General features: G+C 39.0%; 1 protein-coding gene across 1 annotated transcript in view; it reads left to right on the forward strand.

The window, feature by feature from the left end:
* Nucleotides 1–12,662, forward strand: part of LOC124711718 (E3 ubiquitin-protein ligase MARCHF8) — a 100,740-nt gene that overhangs the window by 40,320 nt on the left and 47,758 nt on the right. Inside the window, exon 3 of the mRNA XM_047241929.1 lies at nt 644–732. Coding sequence (XP_047097885.1) covers nt 644–732 — 89 coding nt within the window. The remainder of the gene's footprint in view (nt 1–643; nt 733–12,662) is intronic.

Below are 12,662 nucleotides of genomic sequence, written 5' to 3' on the forward strand. Positions count from 1 at the left end.
CGTGGAAAAACTGGCGACTTCGAACATCATTATGTTTTCCGCAAACAATGTTGTATTTCACAAATGTTATTAATTGTCTTCATAATGTTAACCACGCATAGTTAACGGAAGACGTAGAAACGATATTCCGAAACGAATACGTATAGCGTAAGTCAAACGTTCGAATTAGAATACAGACCCCACGAACACAAATTTGCTGTGGCAGGTATGAAATATAAACTCCGTTACTCGGTCGTTACACTTGAATGACAGATGTTGAATGGGCCGAAACGAGCCGCCGCATAACAGCGTAGTTGCCTGCTAACTTCGAAAGAAGGTAGATGCGGTACCTTCGGATTACGAACCCGAGCGCTTACCGCTGCGCCACGTCGCTGTAGAAAATTACTAATCGTCGAGAGTATTTCACCGCAACGGTTTCTTTTAACTGTCGATTTTCTCGACAACGGCTGAGAAGTGCATCTTGGTGCTTTGCCACATTACACCTCTGGCCATGAGCTTTTATTATGCGCAGTTTGAATCGAATCTGAATTTCACAATTGGCGACCTCCCCTTGTTAGTGTGGTATTAATTTTGATATCTTCTAATTTTTCCAGTGACTGTTAATATGATCTTTACCATTTTAAATTAAAATTAATCATTTCAGGAACCTGTTTTTACTACATCAAGTCCAAATCCACCTGAAAGATGTTCTTCTCATGCTTCAAGTCTCTCTAACAATCATGACATTTGCAGGTGAGGTGAAGCATCTGCTTATGTTGTTTCAGATTGATTCACAGCTTGTTTTTTCTTTAAATAATTTTGTTTTTGTATTAAGCAAGTAGATGTTTGTTCTGCTTCTACTTCTGTTCTTTTCATTTAGTGGTTTTATTTGCTAAAAGTATATGCTGCATATGCTAAAATAGTGGTAAAACAGCATGGCTTGGAATTTCTATCAGTTTGGTAATCACATATAGGGTATCACAGGCTTTCAGAACTGGGGGAAGAACCTCCCAAGTCACAAGATGTAATCCAAGAAACATACTGGTATTATGAGTTATATACTGTTTGACCTTTGACTGTGACCTATCATATGTTTTTTCCTATCTATGTTATGTATGCAAATAGGTTGTTTGCTGGGTAGCTTGACAAGCAACTGTGAAAAAGTGACAAGTTGTATATTTGTGTGAAAACTCACTTTTTTATTAAATTTTTCACACCAGCAACTAATAATTGTACAGTTGTGAAATATTCCCTAAAAATTCTGAAATGAGAGGAATAAGAAGTATTATAGTGGCGAAAGCAAATTTCTAAGTGTTATTGATAGCCCCATAGAAAAGTAGAAAAAGCTATACCTGGCATTCCCAAAAAAAAGGGTACTGGGGAGAAATAGCTTAGCCACAACTTGTGGAGAAAATTTCTGTGAAATTTGGAAGTAGGAGAGGGATACTGTCAAAAGTAAAGCTCTGAGGGCAGGTCATGTATCATGCCTGGATAGCGCAGTTGGTGAGAGCATTGATCTCATTCAAGTTCATAGTTTTAATTTGGTAGGAAATTTTATATTTATTCTTCTTGCCTCTTGCTCCTTGCTATATTTTCAACATAGTCCAACAAACGGATTTGCAGTAAATAAAAACTGTTGTTACCAAAAAAGTAGCTGCTTTGCAACAAGAACAGGTTCTGTGTATTTTTCATTCATAACAATACTGATATATGCATATGCAACTTCTCTTGACATTAATGTTCCCTTTGTAAATGCTGGTGTTTTTGTATGTACACTCCTTCAGTCTCTGCACGTTTCACATTTAATATTTCCTTTAGTATAGGCCTCACCTTTTATATGTTTTTTAATATTTGATCATACACATTAAGAACACAACTATAAATATTACTGTGCAACAGCCATTGGCACCTATGTACTTCTCTCCTGTGTCAGCTTGTACATAGAACACTTTGTGAATACTTTTTTACTTAGTGATTACCAATTTTTTCAAGTAATTTGTAGATGTGGACAAAATATTGTAACCTGAAAAACAGGCTGTACTTGACACTGAATACAACCTTGACTATCCTTCATATTGATGTAAACAAATCTAGAACACTTGAAGTTTTCCCAGCAGATATGTTATAAATTTAGAACAGTCGTCAATGAAATTTCATTCAGCTCCTACTGGGAAAATATTCAAATTCTGTGAGAGATAATGTAGGGCTATATTACAATGGTTTGCATATTTCCACAATTGGATAATTAAAATCAAATTTGGGTATTGTAGTGACTAGGGAAGACACATTTTTTCATCCCCGTGTTCATGAAGTAGATCTTGAAAATTTCCAGGCTTAAGAGTGAGCATTATCGCCTTGCAAGATAAAATACATTGCTGAATAATGCTAGCACCATTAAAAGAACACTCATGACTACAATGAATTCATATGCCTACATTGTTGACTTCATTTCATTGTGCACTAAAAACACTCATGACCAGTATAAAATTTGTGCCTTGTTTCTAAGATGTACCAAGACAGTTTGAATTGTGTGTTTTCCATAGTCTTCCTCGAAAGTAGACGCAAATACGGAAGCGTCCGATCCCACCCATCTGCTTTGACCCATGACGTCACAAATATGGCGGAAACAAAAAAACACACACACACACACACTTTCCACTAGAAGCCTAATGACACTAACAGGACAAGCGCGGGAAATGGGGTGTTTTGGGTGGGGGGCAAACTAAATATAAACAAATTTAGATGCCTTGCGTAGCTACAGTGTGTAAGTGAAGACAGCCATGCATGAATACCCACCCACCTCCCCAGGGATCGTAACCCCTGCAACCCATAGAAGATAAAGATGCTACAGTAGCTGATTAGTGTTTTTTGTCTTTTAAAAAAAAAAATCTCACGGGATAGAACGAACAGATCAGAAAGATAAATATAATAAACTAAAACAGAAATTCGAGGAAACAGATAATTAAAATAAGTAATAAGTGTTTTTAAATTAAAAAAAAAAAAAAAAACTCACGAGATAGAACGAACAGATCAGAAAAATAAATAAAATAAGATAAAACAGAACTGGAGACAGCCACACCCAAACCAAACTCCGTGCCGTCATGACGTCACACACGACAACACCCTTACGTCACGGGTCAAAGCCGACACGTGGGATCGGACGCTTCTGTCGACCCAAGTAGACACATCCTGGAGAAAAAAATGTGTATAAGCGAAGCACTAGACCACATCACATGTCGTAGCTGAAAAATGGCTGATGTGTCGTACACCTTGCATTGCTGAAGTTATTGGCAGTCTCCCTCCCTCCCACATTTCCCACACGCTATTTTAATTTATACTGTGTTTTCCATGTCCATATCAAGGTTAGTTGTTGATCTTGTTGCAATGATCTTTTTGTGGAAAATGAGAGTTCTCGCCAATTACATTTTACTTACACCATTGTGCTGCACTAATCCCCATGATGTCTATGTGATACCATGACAGTAATACTCTTGGTTGATTTGTGTCAGGTGTCATTGCCAGCTTACCCTTTTTGGATATTACACTTGATGGTAGATAAATATCCTGCCGCAATGTTCATAAACATCATGACATCTCAGAACGTATCCTGACCTGCTGATACAATAAGAAAAAATGCTATTTCAGTTTGGTGTGGATAGTTGAGAAAAACAAACTGCAGAAATAAGATGTGATATGAACATGGGTCTTGGCTTGGTCAACATCTACGTTTTGCCAAGAAAGCAACAACCCTTGATGTATAGCCATCAAATATCTGTGATAGTCTAGAATAACTACATTGAATAATTCCTTTATGGAGCAGCCTCAGACCCATTTGTAACAAGACTGTGTCTATACTCTTGACCTCCTCTGACCTAACACAGTTGCCAGTGCAGTTTCTACCTAAATTTCTCTTGCTCTCTCCATGTAGACTCCTAGTAATACTCATAGCATCTTTAACTAATAGTGTAGAACTGTAGTTTCTGTCACCCTCTATCATTCTGCCTTTAAAAATCACTTTTTCTTGACCATGGGTTTAATTTCTTTGTATTCGTTTTTTAAAAGGATGTTTTACTAAAATAAAATGAGAGAAGTTCTGTCTGAAACCTTAATAATTCTTTTACAAATGTGGGTATCATTGAGAGAACACACGAACATATTAAAACATCTTGTAGGCTATTACTTAATTGTAGAGCTTTGCCTTTCACAGAAGTGGAGGGATGTGTGTAACTCCCTCTCTGATATTCAGTTCTGGCAAGTCTGGAAGTTCCATTACAACATACACTCTCTGTAGCAATATGAAAACTTTGTTGAGCCAGTATATGTATTATATGTAGTTTGTAAAATTATGAATCTGTGGTCTAGAACTCTGTTCCAAAGAGATTCTATGGACAGCATTGGCAAAGGTTGTAGTGGATGGTTTATTAATAGAATCTGTGAAAAGGATGTACCACCAGTGTGAGGCAGTTGTGCAGTTTGGTTGTAAGATATTGGAAAATTTTAAAACAAATTAGGGATTAAGACAAGGATGTTCTATGTCACCTACGTTATTTTAGTTGTATTTTGAAGTTGTTCTTGGTTACTGGAATAGACAGTGCAGAAGTTTGGGTTGACATTACAGCATCAAAATGTGTATTCATTACAGTTTGCCAATGATCAAGTACTTATGGCTCTACTTAAGGATGATGCCATGTGTATCAAATGAGAAAGTTTATGGATACTTACAAACAATGGGGACTAACCGTCAGTATGGATAAAACAGAATATCTTGTTGTTGGAAATGGGCTAGGTGAGGATTTGGACTTTGAGTTTGGCTGGGTAATAATTGTGGAAGTGTTAAAGTATATGGGTTCATCATTTCATAAGACTGGGCAGTGTGATGTGGACATATCCTACAGGATAAGTTGAGCATGAGTGGCTAATTAGATCATTAATTGGAATCCTTTGGAGTCGGCACATATCCAGGAGAACAAAGAAAGTGGTGCTTTGTGCTCTGGTTGAAAGCATTCTGTCATATGGCTTAGTGTGTTGGACATTGAATGAGAGATGAAGGGGGAAAATTGAGACTGTGAAAGTGGATGGGTTTTGGCGAAGCATGAGAGGGACCTGCTTAGACAACCTGTGGATCTTGGTAACAAATGATGATATTGAAAAATGTTTATATATTCCTCAACATCATTGAACGTATGATAAAAATTTTGACAATTTTCCATGTGTAGAAATTATAGTAGTCGTCATCCCAGAAATTGGTACCCAGGAATCGAGTATTTCGGTTTTCTTGATAATGGATACAGATTTTCAAAAATGGGGAAATGGTGTTTCTAGGAAAATGTCTAAACAATGTACAGTTAAAATTTGAGGCATTTGCTTTAGGTTGTTTATTTAGATAACTGTGGCCTTGGTGCTAAAACGACTTAAATCTGTTTTTGTGGTTTTCTGCGTAAGTATGGTAACCTTGAACCTCTTGATCTCAGTAACATTGAATTTTCTCATCATGAAAGTATTGAAGGGCAATTTGTTTTAATTGTTAAAAACCATTTATTCAAGACAACCGGTGTCAACAGTGTTTGCTGTCATCTTCAGGTCTTAAACATCTTTTTGTAGTAAAACATGTTCATTTTACACTGAACCTCATACACAAGATGTCAAGTGGATAAAACTCAGCACATTATAAATGTTTGTATTCGCTAAAATATTTAGAAACACGAACAACTTTGTCCAAAAGACGATGTACACATACATATTGTTCACAGATGCTAATTACGTGATACAAATATGGTATACAATAGCTATTAAGTTTTGGCTCTGAACAGTATGCCTGTTCTTCCAGTAGGTATACAGATGCTCACTAGGTTAAGGGCTATCCAGAAGATTTGACACCCTTATCTCTGTTGTCAATATAGTGGAGGATATGACCCCTTGAAAGGTCACATTTTTTGCCTGCACCTTTCTGGAACATATTTTTATTGAGCACTGTCATGCACAGACCAGTGAGCAAGCACATTTCCTAACCTATAAAGTATGGGGCTCCAAATCATGCTGGGTTTGTGCCACTAAGGTGCTTGACTGTTGTGTAATCATTCTGTAAATTTGCTTGCAAATCGTCAGTTGACCTACACAATCGAAAAGGAGAGATAGCAGTGTTGAATGTTAAGACCACTCTCCAAATCATCATTGTTGTTACCTGTCACCATACAGAGCAACTAGCTGCTCAGTTAGCTGCTGACTTCAGAAAACTGAACCAGTGACCATTTATTAAGTTGAGGCTGTCATCTATGAAAGCTCTTAAAGGACAACAGTTGCCAAGATAATGGAAAAATCAAATCGACGTCATCAACAACAACCAACTTGTCTAGTTTATTTTAGAATTTCATTTTCTTGGTGTCAGGTGCTTATTATCATCAGGTGAAGAGGACTATGTTAAAGATTCAGAGGACATTGTGTTAAAGGTTGCAAATGGAAAAAACAACCAGCCAACAGCCATGATTGACAGGATAGAGCTCTTCAAATGTATTTTGCTAGACTGCAACCAAAATGTTACCCTTATCCAACAATGATTGCTTTGGGCGATTTCCTGCCATTCTGCTAGCATAATCTTGTCATGTTCTAGACAACAGTCTGGACACTCAGTTGAGCTATGAGGCTCTAGTCAAGTGCAAAAAGGGTACTTAATCTCACAAAAGAAATGTTTTCATCAGTGACGATGATAACCATCACGACAGGAGAACAATTTCCTTAAACAACCCCAACTCATCGTTAGTGTTTGTGTGTGTCAAGTATGGATACAAGGCTGATAAATTGAGCATGGGCCAGTGTATAATGTTGTAGTAGTCAACAATCATACAGGCTATCTACAGTTGAACATAGACAATTCAGAAGAGATGGACAGTGCAACTTGAATGGAGGATCCAACAGCACTGCCGTACAAAGGGCCACTGACTAGCTTCAAACCCAGGAAACTGTATTCCACTCCAAACTATGGGGCCTTTGTTTTAAGAGGCGGAAGAGCAGTGCTGCATGTTTTGTGTTATCTGCTGTTGAGTGTCAGTTGTAGTGGCTATCTGGTGACATGCAGGTCACAGGTTCAACTCTTGCCTCTGTATCATTTAGAACTTATGAAATACTAGCTATGCATATCAGTAGTTTGGTACAGTAAATGTTGGTACATAAGTAAGCTGTTGTACATGCAGTAACTTCAGCTGCTTTCACATGTGTGCATGATTGAGTAAGCATAACACAATGCGTAGATGCACCGCTCCCCCTCCAAATACGCCCATGCACAATGACATGGCATGCACACAGCATTGTTCTCAAGTGATGCATGTGGACGGACATGTGCAGGTGCACCTATCTACACATCAAAAATGCTATGGAAGTAACTATACACAGGATGTACATGACCCGGGAGATCCGGGAAAAACCCGAGAATATTTTCATCCGGGAGAAAACCGGGAAAAACCTGGAAATTTTTTAGAATTCTGGGAAGTTTTCATTGTTTTTGTTTTCAGTTAAATTTTTGTAATTTTGACTTGTAAGAACTGATACTCTAACAAAAGATATTACTGTGTCCCACTACTGCAGAATAATACTGCAGCAATAAAACATGAACGAGAGAAAAAACGAAAATAAAAATTAAATTGCAAAGGAAATGCGTCATATACAGCAACAAAACACAGTGCTCATACGAGCGTCTGCCAGCCGCAAAATGTGTCAAAGGCTTTAGGAAGACCTTGCAATGCTTCATGCTTTGTAACAACAAATTGCCTCCAATGAGCGTAACGTCACAATTGCTTACATTAGATTCGTTTTAGCAGTTACGAGCGGGATCATGTGCATGCGCAGTTGAGTAGTACCTTCCGCCGCATCTGGCTATAGAAATGTGGCTGTTGGCTGTGTAAGCAGACGCAGCAAGCAGCTAGATGCTACCGGTAAAAATTTTACTGTAGTGCCCAAGCTGCCAGATTCATGCATGCGCAGCAGGCCCAGATCTGGGGGGGGGGGGGGCTAATTCATATTCTTGAGGGGGAAAAAACCTTGTTTCACAAAGCACCTAGCATCCAGCGCACGTTAGTCTATCAGTTATTCATATAACTTTGAAACATATCTCTGTCGGTTTTTGAACACATTCTAAGTTGATTTCTGAACGAATCGTAAGTTGATTTGTGAATGTGTGTATAGTGCACATCCTAGTCGCATGTAGAAACAAACTTTCCTGCAGACAAAAGTGGCTATATGAGCTGAGCGGAGTAAGGCCAAACGGATGAATGCCAACTGCTGTCTGATGGTGTGGTTGATTGGGTTTGCGAATGATGAGTATTGTTACAATTACTAGCGAAATCCGTAGATTCAGACTACAGGAGTGAAAATAAATGAATAACCGGTAAGAAAGATTACGTATTACCCTCTCGGAGTATCGAACAAAATGAAATTTTGACAGAAAATTTTTGGCCAGATCGCTATACTAGTAAGGGCCAGTTGTACAGTCCCCGGCTAGCAGTCGCTTTAAGTTTTATTCTGGAAGAAGCACGGAAAACACATTGTACAAACATGTAACAATGGCTAACCAGAGAATAATCACAGGATAAGTAAAGCGATGATTCTGGCAGAGTTGGTGAAGTTAATCTGCGAATAAGCTTTGACATCGGCAGGAATAGCTAAAGAATTAGTGATAACAAGTCTGTTTGTTAGAACGAGGAAGGAGAAGTAACAGGGACATCACACAAATTATGGAACAATATGACGATTCCCCTCCCCCCATGAACCATGGACCTTGCCGTTGGTGGGGAGGCTTGCGTGCCTCAGCGATACAGATAGCCGTACCGTAGGTACAACCACAACGGAAGGGTATCTGTTGAGAGGCCAGACAAACGTGTGGTTCCTGAAGAGGGGCAGCAGCCTTTTCAGTAGTTGCAAGGGCAACAGTCTGGATGATTGACTGATCTGGCCTTGTAACAATAACCAAAACGGCCTTGCTGTGCTAGTACTGCGAACGGCTGAAAGCAAGGGGAAACTACGGCCGTAATTTTTCCCGAGGGCATGCAGCTTTACTGTATGATTAAATGATGATGGCGTCCTCTTGGGTAAAATATTCAGGAGGTAAAATAGTCCCCCATTCGGATCTCTGGGCGGGGACTACTCAAGAGGATGTCGTTATCAGGAGAAAGAAAACTGGCGTTCTACGGATCGGAGCGTGGAATGTCAGGTCCCTTAATCGGGCAGGTAGGTTAGAAAATTTGAAAAGGGAAATGGATAGGTTAAAGTTAGATATAGTGGGAATTAGTGAAGTTCGGTGGCAGGAGGAACAAGACTTCTGGTCAGGTGACTACAGGGTTATAAACACAAAGTCAAATAGGGGTAATGCAGGAGTAGGTTTAATAATGAATAGGAAAATAGGTACGCGGGTAAGCTACTACAAACAGCATAGTGAACGCATTATTGTGGCCAAGATAGACACGAAGCCCACACCTACTACAGTAGTACAAGTTTATATGCCAACTAGCTCTGCAGGTGACCAAGAAATTGAAGAAATGTATGATGAAATAAAAGAAATTATTCAGATAGTGAAGGGAGACGAAAATTTAATAGTCATGGGTGACTGGAATTCGAGTGTAGGAAAAGGGAGGGAAGGAAACGTAGTAGGTGAATATGGATTGGGGCTAAGAAATGAAAGAGGAAGCCGCTTGGTAGAATTTTGCACAGAGCACAACTTAATCATAGCTAACACTTGGTTTAAGAATCATGATATAAGGTTGTATACATGGAAGAACCCTGGAGATACTAAAAGGTATCAGATAGATTATATAATGGTAAGACAGAGATTTAGGAACCAGGTTTTAAATTGTAAGACATTTCCAGGGGCAGATGTGGACTCTGACCACAATCTATTGGTTATGACCTGTAGATTAAAACTGAAGAAACTGCAAAAAGGTGGGAATTTAAGGAGATGGGACCTGGATAAACTGAAAGAACCGGAGGTTGTACAGAGTTTCAGGGAGAGCATAAGGGAACAATTGACAGGAATGGGGGAAAGAAATACAGTAGAAGAAGAATGGGTAGCTTGGAGGGATGAAGTAGTGAAGGCAGCAGAGGATATAGTAGGTAAAAAGACGAGGGCTAGTAGAAATCCTTGGGAACAGAAGAAATATTGAATTTAATTGATGAAAGGAGAAAATATAAAAATGCAGTAAATGAAGCAGGCAAAAAGGAATACAAACGTCTCAAAAATGAGATCGACAGGAAGTGCAAAATGGCTAAGCAGGGATGGCTAGAGGACAAATGTAAGGATGTAGAGGCTTATCTCACTGGGGGTAAGATAGATACTGCCTACAGGAAAATTAGAGAGACCTTTGGAGATAAGAGAACCACTTGTATGAACATAAAGAGCTCAGATGGAAACCCAGTTCTAAGCAAAGAAGGGAAAGCAGAAAGGTGGAAGGAGTATATAGGGGGTCTATACAAGGGCGATGTACTTGAGGACAATATTATGGAAATGGAAGAGGATGTAGATGAAGATGAAATGGGAGATATGATACTGCGTGAAGAGTTTGACAGAGCACTGAAAGACCTGAGTCGAAACAAGGCCCCCGGAGTAGACAACATTCCATTGGAACTACTGACGGCCTTGGGAGAGCCAGTCCTGACAAAACTCTACCATCTGGTGAGCAAGATGTATGAAACAGGCGAAATACCCTCAGACTTCAAGAAGAATATAATAATTCCAATCCCAAAGAAAGCAGGTGTTGACAGATGTGAGAATTACCGAACAATCAGTTTAATAAGCCACAGCTGCAAAATGCTAACACGAATTCTTTACAGACGAATGGAAAAACTAGTAGAAGCCGACCTCGGGGAAGATCAGTTTGGATTCCGTAGAAATACTGGAACACGTGAGACAATACTGACCTTACGACTTATCTTAGAAGAAAGACTAAGGAAAGGGAAACCTACGTTTCTGGCATTTGTTGACTTAGAGAAAGCTTTTGACAATGTTTGACAATGTTGACTGGAATACTCTGTTTCAAATTCTAAAGGTGGCTGGGGTAAAATACAGGGAGCGAAAGGCTATTTACAATTTGTACAGAAACCAGATGGCAGTTATAAGAGTCGAGGGACATGAAAGGGAAGCAGTGGTTGGGAAGGGAGTAAGACAGGGTTGTAGCCTCTCCCCGATGTTATTCAATTTGTATATTGAGCAAGCAGTAAAGGAAACAAAAGAAAAATTTGGAGTAGGTCTTAAAATCCATGGAGAAGAAATAAAAACTTTGAGGTTCACCGATGACATTGTAATTGTGTCAGAGACAGCAAAGGACTTGGAAGAGCAGTTGAACGGAATGGATGGTGTCTTGAAGGAAGGATATAAGACGAACATCAACAAAAGCAAAACAAGGATAGTGGAACGTAGTCGAATTAAGTCGGGTGATGTTGAGGGTATTAGATTAGGAAATGAGACACTTAAAGTAGTAAAGGAGTTTTGCTATTTGGGGAGCAAAATAACTGATGATGGTCGAAGTAGAGAGGATATAAAATGTAGACTGGCAATGGCAAGGAAAGCGTTTCTGAAGAAGAGAAATTTGTTAACATCGAGTATAGATTTAAGTGTCAGGAAGTCATTTCTGAAAGTATTTGTATGGAGTGTAGCCATGTATGGAAGTGAAACATGGACGGTAAATAGTTTGGACAAAAAGAGAATAGAAGCTTTCGAAATGTGGTGCTACAGAAGAATGCTGAAGATTAGATGGGTAGATCACATAACTAATGAGGAGGTACTGAATAGGATTGGGGAGAAGAGGAGTTTGTGGCACAACTTGACCAGAAGAAGGGATCGGTTGGTAGGACATGTTCTGAGGCATCAAGGAATCACCAATTTAGTATTGGAGGGCAGCGTGGAGGGTAAAAATCATAGGGGGAGACCAAGAGATGAATACACTAAGCAGATTCAGAAGGATGTAGGTTGCAGTAGGTACTGGGAGATGAAGAAGCTTGCACAGGATAGATTAGCATGGAGAGCTGCATCAAACCAGTCTCAGGACTGAAGACCACAACAACAACAACATGACGATTCCAAGTTTGTATAAAAATTTCGTACTACCACTTTTCGATCTCATGCTTGAGAAACTGGAGCGTATGAATAAAACGTGAAACTATTTTGTAACGTAAAGCTTTTTGCTTGTAGTAGGCCTAATAAGCATTTGAGATTGGTACTTTGTGAATTACATTCTGTCATTACAAAAAAGATCATTTGTGCCCTAAGTCTCGTTTGTCTGGTGTGTGTTACAATTGTTGCAGTATTAGAAAGGCCTGTTATGTAACAGACAGTGACAAAATAGACCTAATAAGATCGGGAAACCACACTAGCCTTGGTCCTATTTGTGTTAACAGCTTTTTCAGTATTAGACAACGACATTTTGATTTTTCATGTAGCAAAACGTTTGACGAACTTCGATGAGGTAATAGATTCTTTCTCAGAAAGGAAAGCACGCTGTGTAAAGCTGTAGCAAGATAAGAGAGAAAAAAATTGTAGGAGCTAAAAATTGAAGAAATGTGTATTGTCTTGCTTGTCTCGTGTCTATACTGAGGTTTATGTATTGAACTTCTAGCACGTATGGTATTATGCCATAATAAAGAACAAAACATGAGATAACACAGTACTGGTACTCCAAGAAAATTTAAATCCCGAAAACCACATT

This window comes from Schistocerca piceifrons, chromosome 8 (assembly GCF_021461385.2).
Source record: "Schistocerca piceifrons isolate TAMUIC-IGC-003096 chromosome 8, iqSchPice1.1, whole genome shotgun sequence".
NCBI classification, from domain to species: Eukaryota; Metazoa; Arthropoda; class Insecta; order Orthoptera; family Acrididae; genus Schistocerca; species Schistocerca piceifrons.